We start from the raw sequence: 17,517 nt of genomic DNA, 5'->3' as shown, positions 1-17,517 counted from the left end.
AAATCATTTGTTTGAAAATAGTATCAAATAAATATTTACTAAATGTAATGATATATTCATTTGGTACAAAACCATTAAATTTAATTTGACAATTATTTTTTATTAAATAAATATTTACTTACTGTAAGTAAAAATATTTAGTTGGCACTGTATATATTCTGATAGATATTTATTGAAATTTAGTAGTATTTTTCTTAATGTGTGTGTGTGTGTGTGTGTACATATATATATATACTTGTATATAAACTTCTATATGTTTTATATATGAAATTTGGTGCTGTGGTTGCCACCACGTGTCACTCTCTAAAATTTTCAGAATAAATGTCATTCTGAGGTGCGAAATTTTATCTCTTAAAGATTGAAAATTGAGCCACTCTTTTTCTTAAGATTGGCTCAATTGCCCCTTTAGAGTGGGATTCCACTCCAAAGAATTTAGAGAGTAGGTACACATGTGCGTGCACACGCCGCGATGCCTACCTCGCGCTCAACTTTTTCGTTCTTATTGCGAACATCTTACGTTCGTATTAACCCTTATACCTCGCTTAATGATATTCCGGCCTACCATGTTGGCATATTGAACGCAACTAAGGCAGATTCCAGGCTTGGTCGTCGGACCAAGACCCGCCGCCGCCGACCAAGCCCACCTGTAAATACGTATATCCGTACGTATATATACTCCGTGTATATACATACGTATATGCGACGGGAGGAGAGATCATTTCTGTGCTCGTTTTGCACTACGTATCGGAGCTATGGAGAAGAGAAAGATATAAAATCTCTCTCTCTCTCTCTCTCTCTCGCGAGTCGAATTAAGCGCGTCGTTAGCCAAAGGAATCGACCGATGATTTTATCAAGATTCGGAATATCGAGATGTATACATTGTGGCCTCGCCCCATTATTGTCGAAGAGCGTAATTTATCGAGAATATTCATACGAACGTACGAGATTTTGCATGTATAATTGTTATATTAAAACGCATGCACCGATGACGTCCACGTACGATCTAAAAGGTCGTCCAATGACTTCATCTTTTAAAGAACGGTGAATAATGAAATTTTATGTTTTCTGACTGAAGAATATTTTTTTAACATTCAACGCGACACATTACTACCTGCTTTAATTTTATATTGAAAGATTTGTAAATGGCAAGATTTTGAAATATCGCAAGCTTAAGTTTTACATTTTCAATTAAAAGGATAATTTTACAATCATCTTTTAATTAAGTTATTTATCATTTATTTCTATTTAACGTTAGCATATTTGCAAGTTTTAGCATTGTCAATTTGTAAAAAGTATCAAAAGTATACTCAACGAGAGAATGACCGCGATTTGCGCATAGCAGGCAATGTAACGCTATGAAGATCGCAAAACGGACGAGTTTTCGCCCGATCGGAAGTCATTCTCTCGTTGAACGGAGTATAGGTGTCTCTTAAAAGTTCTTCTTACGTCAAAATATTGCGTCTAAGAATTGTAGCGACATATATCCACACGATGCATAGGTATATTTCGGCACTTTATTATATTACATTGTTTGTATTTTGACTGTTTATGCGGCACAGGGAGTACCGGAACGCTGGTAAGGATAATTCTGTACATACTGTGTGTCGCTTAGGTCCAATTGCACGTTACTTTGATTTTAAGCGAGGCTTAAAACTCTTTCTGTCTTTGTCACTTTTTGGCTTTAAAACGAGACAGATAGAGCTTTAAGTCTCGCTTCAAGTCAAAGTGACATTGGTACAACTGAGCATTAATCATTTTACATAAAACATTTCTCTCTCTCTCTCTCTCTCTCTCTCTGTCTCTCTCTCTCACGTCTTTTACTTGACGAGGCTTTGTTCGGATTTCTCACAGGAAAGAAATGGCGAGGACTGACGCCGCAAGACAGGAGGCCTTACGTCGAGGAGGCTGAGAGGCTCCGAGTCATACACATGCAAGAACATCCGAATTACAAGTACAGGCCGCGACGTAGGAAGCACGCGAAACGGACACCCGGTGCACCGTCCTCGCCTCCTTCGGCGACCAACACCGCGGGCAACAGGTCCAATCCTACCGGCTCGGCGATTCATCATTCCATGTAAGTCGATACTCTGACCCGTATTTTCTGCTAATGAAGGTACGTGCGAGCTAACCGCCGCGGTTAATTGAGAGATTCCGGCGAGATTTAAACGATGAAGCGCCGACGACGGCATTATGATTTCGACGGTTAACGTTGTTCGAGACTTAACAATGTTTAGACGTGTTGAGTATTCGTCTTAATAAGGAATGTAAATATATTGCATACTTGTGTACAATTACAAAGCGACAGTGCATCATTTATGTATCGTAATCGAAATACGTTTAAGGTCCAAGATGGACAGTTACCAAGGCATGTCTCAAATCCCATGGGGTGGCCATTCCCCGATCTCATCCCTGTATCATCAACAGCAACAGCAGGGTATCCAGGAGTACAAATCGGAAAATAATTCGCTCTACGGCAGTCCTTATACGCCCATCATCCACTCCCCGGACATATCTCCGGTGGCCAGTCCCGAGCCCGATGGTAAATTTTTTAAATAAAAAATCAACCGGATAATTGAATTTTCTTTAAAATCCTTGTTTTACGTAAAAGCTAAAATACAACGGTTTTTTTTTTATTTTTTTTTTAAATTAATAGTATAATACAATCAGTTAGATGACTTTTTGTGTAAAAATAAATTGAAAAGGGAATAATAACAAAAAACAATACGACGCGACTAAAATAATTATGAAATAATTATACATGTAAGTACAAAATGATTGAGATAATTTAATTTACCAGGTGATGGTGGTCATCTATCGTCCGCTCAAAATCCAGATCCAGAACGAGATCTAATGGAAGGTACTTCAAAGCAACATGGAGACATGTCCGATCAGACGAAACGATATACCTTTATGAGTAGTGACAATCAACTGCACGCGGGTCACGCTAGTAACACTAGCATATCATCGTGTCAAAATTCCGGCAGTTATACGGATACCTTAACGTATAAAAAATCCGTACGTATTCCGCACTTTTGAGATTTCTATATTACGTTACGATTATAATCTTTCTACAAATTATCGTTTATTAAACTACGAATAAAAATTTATATTTAATTATTTCATCTGTGCTTCAATTTAATGAAATTAAAAATTTCTTTTTACATTTAATCAATTTAAACCTCCTCCAATTTAAACCTTTGTAATTTCTTTACGTTATGCTAAATTAATCCGCGTCAGATCAGATCGAACGATACAAGCAATTATATTTTTCGTCAGGTGGGCTATTTGAATTTTGAGAGACAGTCAACGAGTATAGCCGCAGTGGGCATAGCGAACGGTATGATGGTGTCGTGCAATAAGCTCCGCTCCGGTTTCGACAACGTCGGCTCCGTCACGGGCACGTTTTATCCACCAGTCGCCTCGCCGCACGATCAATCGCTGCAGCATTACAGCGGCACGCAGACGTCTAAGAGCACAACGAACTATTCGATGCAACCTACCGTCGAGAGTAATTACAATCCGGTCCAATGCGCCAACAGTCGACAGCAGCCCATAGGAATCCGCGGAGCCGCTGAAAGTTGTCCCGGTAACATTTCCGTTCTTACTTACGCATATTAACCCTCAACTACATGAATGGATTATTGAATCCGGGTGAGAGTTTTAATCTGCCACTATTTTTGTATGGTTAATATTGCAAAGTTGAAGCGAGGGAGTAAAAAAACTTGGAACCTTTCTCTGTTGATCGCCGTGATGCAATTATTTCGTCGTTGTCTTGACCGCTAATTGTGCAATAAAAGTTTGGCTTGGCCCCGTCAAATGTAAATTCGAGATTTTTGCCGAAAGTAAAAATTTAGTAAATGCTTGTTTATTAGTGCTGTATTCAAGTGTATATTGTCTTCTTATAGTTAAAACATATATTCATTGTCAAGAAAAGCATTTTTGCGAGAGAGACGTCTTGGTGATCACTCTATTTTCTCGGAGTTATAAAATTGAATAAATAATCGAAATCATACATATATTTAATATAAAATATTTTCATTACATTTTTTTTTTAAAGAAGAAAATACTCGACATACCTTCGATATCGTTTTTCCGAGCATGTATATTGTATAACGATGCCCCCACTTCAATCGTGCAAATAATTATACTTTTTAGAATACTTTTTTTCTTAAAATTCACGTTTTTGTCTTTTCAAAAAACTACTTATTTTTATTTGTATCTTTTTTATCACACAATTTTTTTTTTAATAATTGATTATTGTATTTCTTTCACAAATTATTCTTTAATATTTTTTGACATAATTTTTTAAATCATTATCAAAATTTTTTTATGTTTTATGTTTTAATATCTTGATTCTATACATTCTAGCACTTTATTTAAAAAAAATATTTTTCATTGAGATTTGTGATAATTACGGAGCCAATGAAAAACGCCGTGGGTGATCCAGACATGTAAATTAAGACTCTAAAGACATGTAGTTGAGAGTTAAATTCAAAGGCTCGTAGATCTCGACTAAGAATAAAAGGTTCTTAGCGATTATAACATAATCGAGAAACGCGATATTATCCTTTATAAAAAAGATATAAGCAACAGAAATAATTTGGAATTAATTGCTTTTATATTTTTTAAAGAAAATTATTTTCTCGAGAAATGTAAAAGTAAAGAAATACTGGGAAATATTTCCGAATATCTATTCATAGCAAATATCAAAGGAATTATAGATAGAGTTCTCAATAATGATGCAATTTTATTAATCAAGTTCTTGTTCGTGCTTTTAATTTTTTATAGGCACAGTAACGCACCGATACCAAATGCATCATCAAGAGTATCAAACGGACGCGTCCTCCGGCCAGCAGCAACAGCAAGCGATTCTCGGCAGTCACATCGATCCTGGTATGAGTGCCGAGGATGATCAACAACAGACGCTCCAGCTGGAAAAATATTTCAAGTATTCTCATCCGACAAGCGTAGCACATTCGAGCCTATCGTCGCAGAATATGTTAGACAATAATCATAACTATGCCAGCGATCTGCGTTACTACGGGGCACCGCCGCAGTCTCTGGACATACCGAATTCTCAGTGCATCATCGACGATCAGCAGGGAAACAAGGATGCTCGTTGTCCTAATGTCGCGATCGGTCACACTATGGAGCAGTATCATCCGGGACTGGAGGTATCCAAGTACACGGATCACTCAGTGACGCAACAGCATCAACAATCACAACCACAGCAGCAGCAGCAGCAGAGCATGGAACACGTGTCCAAGGCTGACGATGATTTCAGTGTTATACTTGCGGACGTGCGCAAGACTTGCTACAGTAGCTAGTGTTTCTCCTTCTAGTGCACAAAACGATCCATAGATTTCGGATTAGATTGACGTGTGAATTTCAGGGACTCATTTTTAGCTCACAATCAAGGAGAACAGGATATTTTGCGCACATTTTATGTCATCATGTGGTTAGTGCTACCCGAAATATATCAAAATATTTTATCTCGTGATAAAAGGTATGTTCTTCTCATTAACTAAATAATATTTTAGCTCAGAGTTTTCACGCGAGCAAAAGATATTGTTTGTCAATACTTCATTCAATTTTCAACACGGAAAATATTTATAGTTGCAGTTTTATCTTTTGTAACTCCGTCTAAGAGTATCCTCTGTGTAAGCACGATCTCTTATGGATGTCAGTACAATTGAAATTGTGAGTCAGTGGCGTATAATTGTCGCTTACAAATTGTCAACAAATTGCACTAAGTGAAATTGCGATAAAAATATGATACGAATATAATAATACGATACAAACAATGATAAATTACCTGATATAATCAAGAATGTCATCATATTTTGTTACAATGAGTATCGTTTTATTGAAATCTTTTACAAGATATTAAATTTCTTCGATCTCTTCTTCGATATCTTATCTACAGTCTTATATGAACACTTTAGGACCTCAGAAACGTAATGAGATAGGCGGCTAATGGTGCACGACTAGTGTATAGCATTAAAATTGCAGAGAGAATTGTATACTCACATAGATGTCACATTAGTTTCATTATCAAAGATAATACAGTAGCAGAGATATAATAGCGATAGCGAGAGATATTAAATTTTATATTGTTATATTAGAAAACTTTCACATGTCAAGAAATATTTTGCATCAGTAAGTCTTCTCGTATTTATTCCGAGATAGCAGCATTTACTTTTGGTGCTACACCACTGTGAGCTTTATCATCCAAAAGCTTATTTTTAATCGCTACAAACGATTGATTTTATATAATGTATGTTTTTTGTTGTACATAAATTTTTCTTTTCTTGCTCATCATGGTGACAATTCTAGCAATTTGTGCAAACTGCACATCAAGTTTCGTAGAAATGCAAATGGTGCAAAATGTCTTCGATGTGTATAGAAATGTGTAAAGAATTTTGGGTAAATTATGATTACATTATTATTTTGCTATTATTATATTACCTATATTAATTAACATTATTATTATTATTATTATTATTATTATTAATATATCGTACTTAATAGAATCAATTATTTACCTCCCTTCTTCCCTCCTCCCCATATCTTCTTCAAAGAATATTCTTCCACAAAAAAAAAAACAACACATTTTTGACGCGTTTTACATTGTTCATATTGTTTATTTTGTCATGTATGTATCTTACACGCCTATAATAGGTACACACAATATATGTATGAGACACACATATATATATATTATATTATAAAATATATGTTGTCCATATATCTTCATTTAAAATAAATTTCTTATTGAGAAATTTGACAAAATTATATAACTTTTTTCGAAAAACGTTGATATCTCTTATGAAGTAGTATATCACATAAATATATTTTAATCACGCATGATTAAAAACGATCGTTCAGGATTTTTTAATCGCTCGATGTTAATATTAAAATTATATTAAAACACACATGTATATGTATATTAATTCTTTTTATTAAATATATATAAAAAATATGTATATAAGATATAACATTATGTGTAAAGCTGAAATCATACTTAGTGTAGTGATACCTATAAATTTTACATCAAAGGGGGTTGATACAATGATTAAATATTTGGACAAATATTAAACATAGACAAATATTTCTCATTTTCTATTATATAATTATGACACTTCTTGCGTTAGAAGGCTCTAATATAGCTATATATAGGGGATTTCACTCTTAACGCACCACCTGCTAATGGCAGGCTCCTGAGTTATTTTGAGACTAAAATTCTAATACCAAAATATCGAGGCTATAATTTTTAAATTATAATCATTTAAATTAGCAAGTTATACCGTCTAAAATTTACACGTTCAGGTATGGTACAACACAAAGTGTTGTATTGTTACTAAAAATAAAAATAGGTGTCTTTTATTAATATCAATATAAATATTACGTAGGCAAAAATAAAATTACTGATATTTCTAATTTTTTATATTTATTATGTAAAAAAAAAATATTTAACCTGGACGTTATGTTATTAAATTTTCATCTCAAAATGATTTCAGAAATGTGCCATTAACAGATAGTGCGTTAGGTCTGAAATCTAACCAAGTATAAAGTCTTTCACCAAATAAATAGATTTATACATATATTAAACAACAAGTAAAAGAAACAAATATTAAATAAATATTTTAAAATATCCTCTCTTATAATAGGACATTTATAAATCCTTTCTCATTATCTAAAAACTGTTATTGCACATATCGCCCTTTCTAATATCCATTATAAAGCCACTATTGCAATTAAAATGTCGATACTAAAATCAATATATCAAAGTAAGACTTCAAAAATTAATCTTCAAATCTTTCCGTTGAATCTATATACATACATTTCTACACAAATAGTGCATTATTTACGAATTTATTCTGTCACATTTTATGTATTAATCCCCATTGATTTACACGTAAATATAATTGAGTGTGACGTGTGTTTTTTACCGTTACAGTATAAACAAAGTGTGTATAAACAAAGCTAATGTCGCTTAATTTATCAATCATAGCAGAACCAGAATTTTTACTAAGACGAAGAAGTAAAATTGATTCTTTTAACAATACATTCTTCTCTTTGAATTTGATTCTTTTCTTTGAAGTTACATTTAGACTTTTAACTTCAAATAATAATCTAAAATCTTCTATTGTCTTGTGCGTATTATGAAAAATCAATAGCAAGTGATTTTAGCATATTCATTTCTGACAATAAGTAAAAAGAGATGTTGATCTCGTCGTAGAATTACATATTGTGTTTGATATTTTTGAAGTCTTGAAATTTTAATTAATAGCACATTCAATAATTAAAATAATTTCAGTCGCGCTCCTGGCTCTGTTCCGTAGTATATTGTGAATGCAATTTATCACTATTTCTGCGTTTGTAACAATCAACCTCTAAAAAGATAACAGACGGCGAAGTCTATTTGGGGAATTGTGCTGAGTATAATTTTCCTCAGTACCATTATATTGCACTATACATCTTCTATTTGCAGTATAATGGTTACTAATTAAGACGACACCAAGTACTGCTTGATGTTTTTTTGTAAATGTTTCGTGAACGTTGAATTACAAGCGTAAGTATACGTATATATTTCCTCACTTCGAATAATCTCCCTTATATTGTAAATATGTATATGTGAGGGATTTCAGAGAGCAATAACTTAACCATTATACGCGCGCGCGTTAAATGGACAGATTTTGCAGTCTTATTCACAATAATTCGCTAGGTATACTCTTTCATTGAAACGTGCAAAGACATTCATTACAAATTGCAGATATTTGACGTATCAGTATAAATTGCGATAATATTCTTATAAAGTCTTGCACAGTACTGCAAATCTTACATAAACTGTACAATTTTCGGCTATTAACACGAATTTAAATATCTAATTCATCGATGTCTATTATTATTTGTGTCTCTGCATATATGAATCTGCATTATGTGTACAATTATAACATATAACACACACACGCACGCACGCATGCACGCATAAAATGTGTATAAATGGCAGCTTTACAAATCACGTATAAAATTTTCTACGTACAAATTATCCTGACATTTCTGAAGTGTTCGATAAATGAATATTTCTCGAGTAGAATATTTTTGTGTTTTGAATGGATTATTTGTAACATATGTATCCACAGTACAAAAAAATATTAGTCATAATATAATACAAAAATTACTGGGTATATAATTGGAATGATTTTGTTTTAGATGTTGTAAACAACAACGATTAGGAATGTTAGATAAATTCAATGGAAGTAAAAGTATTTGCGAATAATAACCTGGAACATATAATTGTTGATCACAAGAAATAATGTTCTACGTATTTTTTATCTGTATGTAACGGTTTTGCGTTTTTAAAATTTCTTGTTGCAAAACTAATTCTACAAAAGTAGAATTAAGAACAATATTTTTAATAAGATATATCAAAATATTTTATTATAAATCTTGGAATGTATGGAAATAAAATTCTGATGTAAATTGGATTTAAAAATTATAAATGTTACAAATATCCACTCAGTAAAGTCTACATGAATATATATATATTAATTAAGTGTTTTAAGGTCTAAAAAAAACAATAAATGACACATGAAACATTTTTAACGTTTAACGGTTTTACCTAGATAAGAAGAAAATAAAAATTTGTTGTTAATCCCTTAATATAAACCCTTTTAAAATATAATGCAATTGTAACCTTTAAAGTATAATCCTTATGTTATAAAGTACTTGAAAGATCTGCAGTATAAAATGCAATATAATCTAATATACAATCTTGCAAAAATATTTTTGCTTGATTTGCTTTGGCTTTAATTATGATATAATAGAATAAAATATATAAAACAAGAAAATGAAAAATTTAAATTTTATTCATAAAAGAGAATTACTAATAAATAAAAATTTTTAGTTTATACTTACTAAATAAAGCATAGAAATTATATTTATAATCAAGTTAACAAGAAAGTATTAGAAGGTTAATTTGTTCTTTTTTGTGAAAATTTTGTTTTAAATTTTAACTATCTAAAACAATTAAGCCCATATTTATAGTCGTTTCTCGAATCTCATCTCAAGAGCGTAGATGAGATACTCAGAATAAGGTCTGAGACACAAACTGCGTCTTGAGATACAGACGTTTCAATAGTTATGTCTTGATTAGAAATCAAATTATATAATATTAATATATTATATACATACATATACATATATATAGATTATAATGTAATCTTTAATATAAATATTATATAATATAATTTTTTCTTCTCAAGTTATCTCTGAACTATACTTAAAGAAGAAAATAAGTGATACGAAATTTTTGCCGACTCAAAGAATTAGAGGATACAAATTTCGAGGTTATTACAAGATCTTGCTTCAAGACTCAACTATTGAATCATAAAAAATATTTTGAGATAAACTTCATTTGAGTTTTTCATTTGAATCGCAATTACAAATCGACTCTCAAGATTCGTTTATTGAACTGTTCCTTGACTCAAGATTAGTTTCAGTTGAGTTTCTCAGCAGAAACACGACTATAAATACGGGCCTTAGAAACTTTTCTGAGATATTCAATTTGTTTCTAGCTCTCTTCATTTTTTTATGGCACTGCCATACTTAATAAATTGAAATTTTTAATCTACAGTGTCCTTATATGTCATTCATCCCATAGACAGTTCTGTTTCATTTTAGAATAATATGAGAATATAAAACATTTCTTACATGTTTTTATGCCACATCGGTAAGTGCTTGCTACCTTTTTGCCATCAGACTTTCCTTTGCAAAATTTTAAACCACACGGATACCAACCGATGCACAATTCAAGGGAACACGTACAAGGTGCCCAGAGATTTGATGTGTCAGCACATTTAGAGACCAATAATGACCTGGTATCGTTCATACCCGATTGCATATTTGTGAAATTATATACAGCTGCCATTAGTAACTCTTCCGAGGAACCTATCAATGGCATAAAATGACTAATATTACAATATATAAAAAATGTGTGGACATAATCACTTATTTTCCAGATATTTGCCTGGTCTTTGAATCCACTGTTTTATATCATCATTCCTGGTGTAAGTTGATCCAGCTGCTTCTGCACAAAGTATGGTAACATGCTTTGAGATTTCCTTGGATTGAGAAACATCCAGAAACAAGTCCATTGTGTAATTGACATGACCTCTGTCCTCCTCAGCTACCCGTACGGTACCTGGATTCTTTTGACGTAGTTTGGACATTGCATCAGATGATATAAAATCTACTTTATAAAAATGATTTACGAAACACATGACTTGATATTGATTTTGTCCACGTTCCTCCTCACCGAGTACCAAAGCTTTTATAACTTGAACTTCCTGTAAGAATGTTGTTCATTGAAATAAATTACAAAAAATTCATCCTTTTACATGGATATTTTTCCTTAATAAAATAATTACATTTTTGAAATCAATAAGTTGCGTGACTAATGTGCCATCGGAACGCTGGAATTCGAGAGTAATCAAATCTTCTGTAACATTAGACGAGATAGTTTCTAGAAGAATATCACCGCCCTGTAAATAAAATTTTCTTTTTAGGACTGTGTTAACATGAAAACTTATTGTTTAAGTTTTAATTATTTACTGACATAAAAAAAGAATATTTTATACAAATTTAAAAAATTATGTTTGAGATTAACTTCCAGAAAGATATTTATAATCGGTAGTTTATTCTTTTACAAATTATAAATTATGTACACGGCAAAGCTGATACATAATGGATATACAAGAAATTGTATTCGTCTACCTGATTTTTGACGTTTATGAGCAAGTGTGTAGTGCATACATCATAAAAGCACTGCAACACGACGCAAATCGCGAGAAACTCGTTGAGTCTCTTCATTGTCGCATTGTTAATCACTGTCGTGCACTTGCCTCGTCCGAGCTGACGACGACAAGCCGATGTCAGTGTAGAAGAGAAAAAAAAAAGATTATTCCATCGAGAGTATTATAACCTAACACACCAAGCTGCTAGTAACAATAGTAACTGCTCACAGTCATAGAGCTTATTGGAGGAATATAGACGTCCATAAAGTACGAATACTTGTGTTCAGAGGCTCGATTGTGTATTTTAAAACGAGGTGAAAGTTACAAAAGTGAACGAATTTACTAGAGTACTGATTATTTCATTGGTCAACACCTAGTTTGCTCACTTTTGTAATTTTTTGTATTGTATTGTATATTATGACATGCTGCATTCAGTAGATTACTAAAATCCCTAAAATATTCCTTCCTTCGGGAAGGCAGACTTGTGATCAGTTTATGAAACAAGGTCTTGACAAATCGAATCCTTCATGGAGACTTCCTCCATCCTCAAAATAAAGAAGGACTATGAATAACGAGTGTAAGTCTCTTATATAAGTCTTCTATAGCAAAAATCACATTTACATCATAAATTATTGTAGTGTCACCATCCGTGAAAGAAAAATATATCAAAGATACAAATGTGTATTTCTTTATATCGGAATATATTTTTCGCTTATACTGATACTTAAGCTTACATTTCTATTCTTTGTTTAGCATTCGTAATTTTTATACTTCATTAATTTTTATATTAATTTTTTATTTTTGAGCGCTGCACAAAGCGTCTTCCTCGCTTAATCGTGCTGTCAATATTTCTCTCGGAGATTTACTAAGTATGGTACCTTCCCTAAAAATAAAGCATAACAATTAAAATATGGAAAGATGTATAAAGAAAAATACTTACGAAAATTGCAATTGCAATGATGATAATATCGATGGTGGCTCTGGTAGGCGTACAGGCTTCAGATCATATATCTTTAAATGAGCATAAATAGGAATCTGTAAACAGAAGATGTAAGATATAAACCAAAACTACCAAATATATAAAACAAAACTACCAAAACCACTGGAATAAAATTAGAATATTTCATCCAATTCTTGTGGCGAATGTGTGTCGTTGAATCTTACATGCAACAGAGATGTATCTAAGGTTGTAGGTGGTATGCAATTTGTTGGTAAATTAGGAAGTTGATAATTGTAACCAAGTATCGGGGAACACAATTTTCTACCGTAAATTAAATTCAATTCAATTTCTTTCCCCGAATGATTTGCAGGAGCACCTTGAACCTCACATTCTGCTTCTTCACTGAAAATGTCTACGACAGTGTAATAAAATACCTATTTATAAAGTAATATAATTTATATATGACAATATAATTTGGACTTTTCAAAATAATTAAGTCGTTGATTTACCGGAATGTTGCATGATATAGAATGTGTTTCACCAAAATATTAAAAATTGTACTTGTATTTTTTCAATAGTTGACTTACAACTTGAACTTGTGCATCACGCGATTCAATGTTTGGTCGATAGAAGGGATTGAAGTGTATCTTCAAATGAGGTGAAAATTACAAAAGTGAGCAAATTCACTAGAATCATAATTTAATTGGTCAATACCTAGTAATTTTTGTTCACTTTTGTAATTTTCACCTCCTTTCAAAATCCACAATCGACCCCCTGTTATTTTCCGGATGTGCATTACGTGGAATCAAGACATGGTGGAATCAGAAAGATAAAGCCAAAGAGTAAAAAGAAACAGAAAGGAATGTTTTCTAAGTAAACGAACGGAAGTAACTATATATATGTATAGCATAAAAAATGGACGCTTAAGATAGCATGGTGTACATTCGTCCGCGAATTTAACTACTCCCACTATTGATACATTCCCTTCTGTTTCTCTTTACTTTTTTGAGTGAAGCAGTCCGAAAGACGCGCAGTAGACAATGACATGCCGATAGCGTTTGATTGGTCGATAGACAATAAAATGCAATGCCGATAATGTTTGATTGGTAAAAATTTGCATGTCAATATACTCGCTCCCAAACTTTAAAGGTGCGTTTACATGGCAGCGTCAAGATAAAGCCTTAATCACAATGCAAGGATTACCTATAGCGATAGAAATAACATGATTTAACCTATCAGAAATCAGATACACTAGAATATACACTTTCTGATAAGTTGAAATCGTTATTCGCTATCGCTATTCTTTGTGCATTCTTTGTGGAGTGTTGAAGAGCGTATGAGAAACGATAATGAAAAAAAAATTTGAAACGTGTAGGAAATGTGACAAATGTGTTTTGGGCACACTTTACGGAGCGTTTGGGGAGAGTTCGTGGAGCGTGTATGAATATTCAAAACCACTAAGAGTCAATGGAAAGTCAATGAAGTGTTTAACAAGCGTTAAAATTCTTTATTCACACTTCTTTGACGCTTCGACAAGCTTTATATTTTCATCAGGGAACTGTCTTCCCACCTATCCCACGTAACTCGCATCGCAGTCTTTACAACAAATCTTATACACGGCATTCCATTTCATATTATGCGAGAGCGGATATTTATGCACCTTAATGAATTCCCATAATTTTTTAACACTATAAAACGATATCCTAATATCATCGCTGTTTAATTTTTCGAAAACAGTAGGGACGTAAGAAACAGTAAAATCAAGAAAGTCTTATGATTTCGGCGTTATCACTGTCCAGTTTCTTACTTTTAAACTTAATAATGTTTTTCAAATGGTTATTAATATTATCGAAAATAAATTCCAACGGATAATCATTCATGTGTTATATCTACATTGTTCATTTTGCGCAACAATTACCGTACCTGACTCCTATTGCACTATTTTACCTAATTTCTTTGGAATTTATAATAATTTGAAAAAGACCTTAACAATAATTGCAAGCAGTTAAATCTATCTTAAAAAATCTACAATATGAAGATTCACATATTGATTAAGTGTCTATTCCTAACAAATTTAACGTTTAATCGTAACACTTATTTATTAATATTAAAATACAAAAATGTTTTTGTCTTTTAAAAACATAGTCTACGCATGGCATATAATTTCGATATCGCAGTAACGAATTCTTTCAACGTGTTGGTACCAGTTGACATAATATAAATTGAACAAATTTATACAGTTTATGTCTTATAGATTGCTTTTATGCATTCTTTTAGGCGTTGTAAATAAAGGTGCGATGATAGTAGACATCAGTGTAGACATCAGGATAACCCCTAGCGCAAGGAGCAACCCAGGAGGCAATACCAACCTGTACGCCATCACAGATGAGCGGGCCACCACTGTCACCCTGAAAGACAGACAAACGTTTTAGTTAACTTATTGATTATCGAGTTTTCTCAACAATTGGTGAATCAATCATTTCTATTAAACTAGAGACATTATTTTTATGTATTCATTAATGCTACTTATTTACCTGGCAAGCGCCAATTCCCAAACGATTGAGCATGCATAAGTGAGTGCCGGTCAAGAGCATATCAGAGTGCTGTTTCTGACATTGGCTCTGTGAGATCACAATTTGAACCATCTTTTGAAGTATGCTCGAGAGCGGTCCGTTCGTGTATATCCTACCCCATCCTGATAAAGTACATATCTGTCCGAGAAAAGGTTTAGACTTGGCGAGGGGGATCGGTTTTTGGAATTGATTATATTGAATCGGCGATGCGAGCTGAAATGGATAAAACAAATGATTGAAAGTTTAAATTTTCAACGATAAAGGAAGAAAGTGAATAAATAAAAGAAAGATATTAGAAAAAAATTAGAAAAGAAATTATAAATACTGGGACACTCAAAATTATAGAAGCAAATCACAGTAAGAAATTATTCGGCGTTCAACTTGCCTTAATCACAGCGATGTCATTTTTCCAAGCATCTTCGTATCTATCAGAGTATTGCGGATGCACGATAATTTTCTCCACATTATGAAGTTCTCCTGCAGTGACTGAGATAGACCCAGTGGCAACTTTAAAGTTTCTGTAGGGTGGTTCTGTAAATGTTACGCAATGTGCAGCAGTCAGAATCTTATTCGGAGCGATGATGGAGCCACCACAAACGTGATTGCCGTTATATTTCAGGGAAACTTGATGCGGGAATTCACCTGGTGTGGCGGTCTGGCCACCGACGATCGCTTCGGGTTCTTCAGCGAACGTCTCTACAAATTGCCGGTATATAATAAATATGCATTTCATGCAGAATACACGATGATTTGTATATGACTAAAAATTAATAAGCAAAATGTTCATTGGAGGCAAAAATAACGAGAAAATATTTTATCACTATTCAATATATACGTAATACGTATGTCTTTACTTACGCTGCGCAAGAACGCCAATCACCAAGAAGATGGATGGCAGCATGATAATTTAAGCTAGATGAAAAGTAAAACTGGAAGTGGAGGATAATTTCCACTTTTTTATAGTAGATTCATATCTATAAATTGACCTTGGCAACCAGCTGGTCGCATTTCTTAGGATAAATAAATACGATGAGGCATTTTGCACTTTGATGAAGCAGACACGAAATTAAATATTGCATATTAAACATAATTACGCACTATAAGTTGAACAAGAAAGAATGAAATATCATAATATCATGATTAAATATACGAAACGTATCTCTTTATTACTTATTATTAGATATTATATTGTAGATCTGATTGTTCATCCAAGTATAACGTAACATATCGCGAAGCAAACAGAAAATTTCGTTGTTTGATATACAAGTTAATTAATTAAAAGTTATTATTGATAACAAATAATATATTTATGCTTGAACGGTTAAGTAAATAGATATGCTTCTTAAAAAAGAAGATATAACTTTTACTATGAAGAATATTAACTAATTCAAACATGCTTCCCTCATCATTTTTTAATCCTCCATTGGTAAGATCGAAATAAAATAACCCCCACTAAAGTAAACGTATAAAACTGTTCTTATTTATAAATTTTATCTATAAATAAACAGAGGATAGAGTTTTATGTTACTATTTATTTCTTTCATTCATTTTGTACATTAATTAAAAAAAAAAAGCATTAAATCGACGCCATCTTACTGGATACGTTCTAAAAGTTCACCTTACCATGCAACGAAGAGTTAAAAATACGATTTCTACTTTGCATGTTTTTCGTACTAATTGTTTTAGAACTTTTTGTGAAAAATAATTTATGATAGAACTACAAATTGTAAATTTAATTGTCATATCTATAATTTTCAGTTTGTTATGTTGAAAATATAATTGCAGATCAAATAAAAATATTAAGGTAGTACTTATTTAACATGAAATGATTTTCTTACGAGTGCGCTGAAATTTTTAATACAAGTAAATTAAAATGCTCTCTATGTTTGTGTGCTAGAAACATATTGACCGTCTAGTTTTTAAGATAATTGCAACTAAAATATGCTGTTTTAACATATGATGCATATACTCAAGTTAACATCAGATTTTTAATTACAGCATCTATAGTCTATACCATTCTAAGGATTGCAAAAAATTCTTAGGATTAAAAAAACGAGCACGCGATCGAGGAACATGAAATATATTGTAAAAAAAGGTCATAATTTTTTATCTGTAGTTAGGAAAATAGAGTCGTGAGAAAACGCAATGTTTCAATTTTTTTTGGCAACTGAGGAAAGTGATGGGAAGTGGATGGCCAGCCGGGCTA

At 32.5% G+C, this 17,517-nt stretch overlaps 3 protein-coding genes across 7 annotated transcripts in view; 1 reads left to right on the top strand and 2 right to left on the bottom strand.

The window, feature by feature from the left end:
* Nucleotides 1-6,703, top strand: part of LOC108748823 (putative transcription factor SOX-15) — a 54,163-nt gene extending 47,460 nt beyond the window's left edge. For all 5 annotated transcript variants that reach the window (XM_018487199.1, XM_018487200.1, XM_018487195.1 and 2 more), the window contains exons 5-9: nt 1,852-2,074; nt 2,343-2,539; nt 2,798-3,015; nt 3,277-3,586; nt 4,789-6,703. In XM_018487199.1, coding sequence (XP_018342701.1) covers nt 1,852-2,074; nt 2,343-2,539; nt 2,798-3,015; nt 3,277-3,586; nt 4,789-5,327 — 1,487 coding nt within the window. In that variant the 3' untranslated portion in view covers nt 5,328-6,703. The remainder of the gene's footprint in view (nt 1-1,851; nt 2,075-2,342; nt 2,540-2,797; nt 3,016-3,276; nt 3,587-4,788) is intronic.
* Nucleotides 6,704-10,320: 3,617 nt separating this feature from the next.
* Nucleotides 10,321-12,002, bottom strand: LOC108748814 (out at first protein). The gene is made up of 4 exons (XM_018487179.1): nt 11,779-12,002; nt 11,433-11,546; nt 11,033-11,351; nt 10,321-10,953 (listed from the first exon to the last, which is right to left on the bottom strand). The coding sequence occupies exons 1-4, from the start codon at nt 11,872-11,874 to the stop codon at nt 10,652-10,654; spliced, it is 831 nt and encodes a 276-aa protein (XP_018342681.1). The 5' UTR covers nt 11,875-12,002; the 3' UTR covers nt 10,321-10,651.
* Nucleotides 12,003-12,483: 481 nt separating this feature from the next.
* On the bottom strand, nt 12,484-16,422 carry LOC108748805 (chymotrypsin-1-like). Its single transcript, XM_018487166.1, has 7 exons — nt 16,170-16,422; nt 15,697-16,007; nt 15,273-15,524; nt 15,018-15,146; nt 12,963-13,172; nt 12,739-12,833; nt 12,484-12,681 (listed from the first exon to the last, which is right to left on the bottom strand). Exons 1-7 carry the CDS (start codon nt 16,210-16,212, stop codon nt 12,594-12,596), a joined length of 1,128 nt encoding a protein of 375 aa, XP_018342668.1. The 5' UTR covers nt 16,213-16,422; the 3' UTR covers nt 12,484-12,593.
* Between the last annotated feature and the right edge of the window lie 1,095 nt (nt 16,423-17,517).

This window comes from Trachymyrmex septentrionalis, unplaced genomic scaffold (genome assembly GCF_001594115.1).
Source record: "Trachymyrmex septentrionalis isolate Tsep2-gDNA-1 unplaced genomic scaffold, Tsep1.0 scaffold243, whole genome shotgun sequence".
In the NCBI taxonomy this organism is placed as follows: Eukaryota; Metazoa; Arthropoda; class Insecta; order Hymenoptera; family Formicidae; genus Trachymyrmex; species Trachymyrmex septentrionalis.
This window is presented reverse-complemented; position numbering and strand designations above follow the sequence as displayed.

Bases quoted from the DNA above. Each gene is read 5' to 3' on its own strand.
- LOC108748814 (XM_018487179.1), bottom strand. From the start codon at position 11,874: ATGAAGAGACTCAACGAGTTTCTCGCGATTTGCGTCGTGTTGCAGTGC. The intron at 11,547-11,778 runs GTAGACGAATAC...TTTTATTTACAG, and splicing joins TCATAAACGTCAAAAATCAG to GGCGGTGATATTCTTCTAGA. The intron at 11,352-11,432 runs GTAATTATTTTA...ACATTCTTACAG, and splicing joins AACTTATTGATTTCAAAAAT to GAAGTTCAAGTTATAAAAGC.
- LOC108748805 (XM_018487166.1), bottom strand. From the start codon at position 16,212: ATGCTGCCATCCATCTTCTTGGTGATTGGCGTTCTTGCGCAGC. The intron at 15,525-15,696 runs GCAAGTTGAACG...TATCCATTTCAG, and splicing joins ATGACATCGCTGTGATTAAG to CTCGCATCGCCGATTCAATA. The intron at 13,173-15,017 runs GCCTAAAAGAAT...CTTTATAAATAG, and splicing joins ATCGCACCTTTATTTACAAC to GTATTTTATTACACTGTCGT.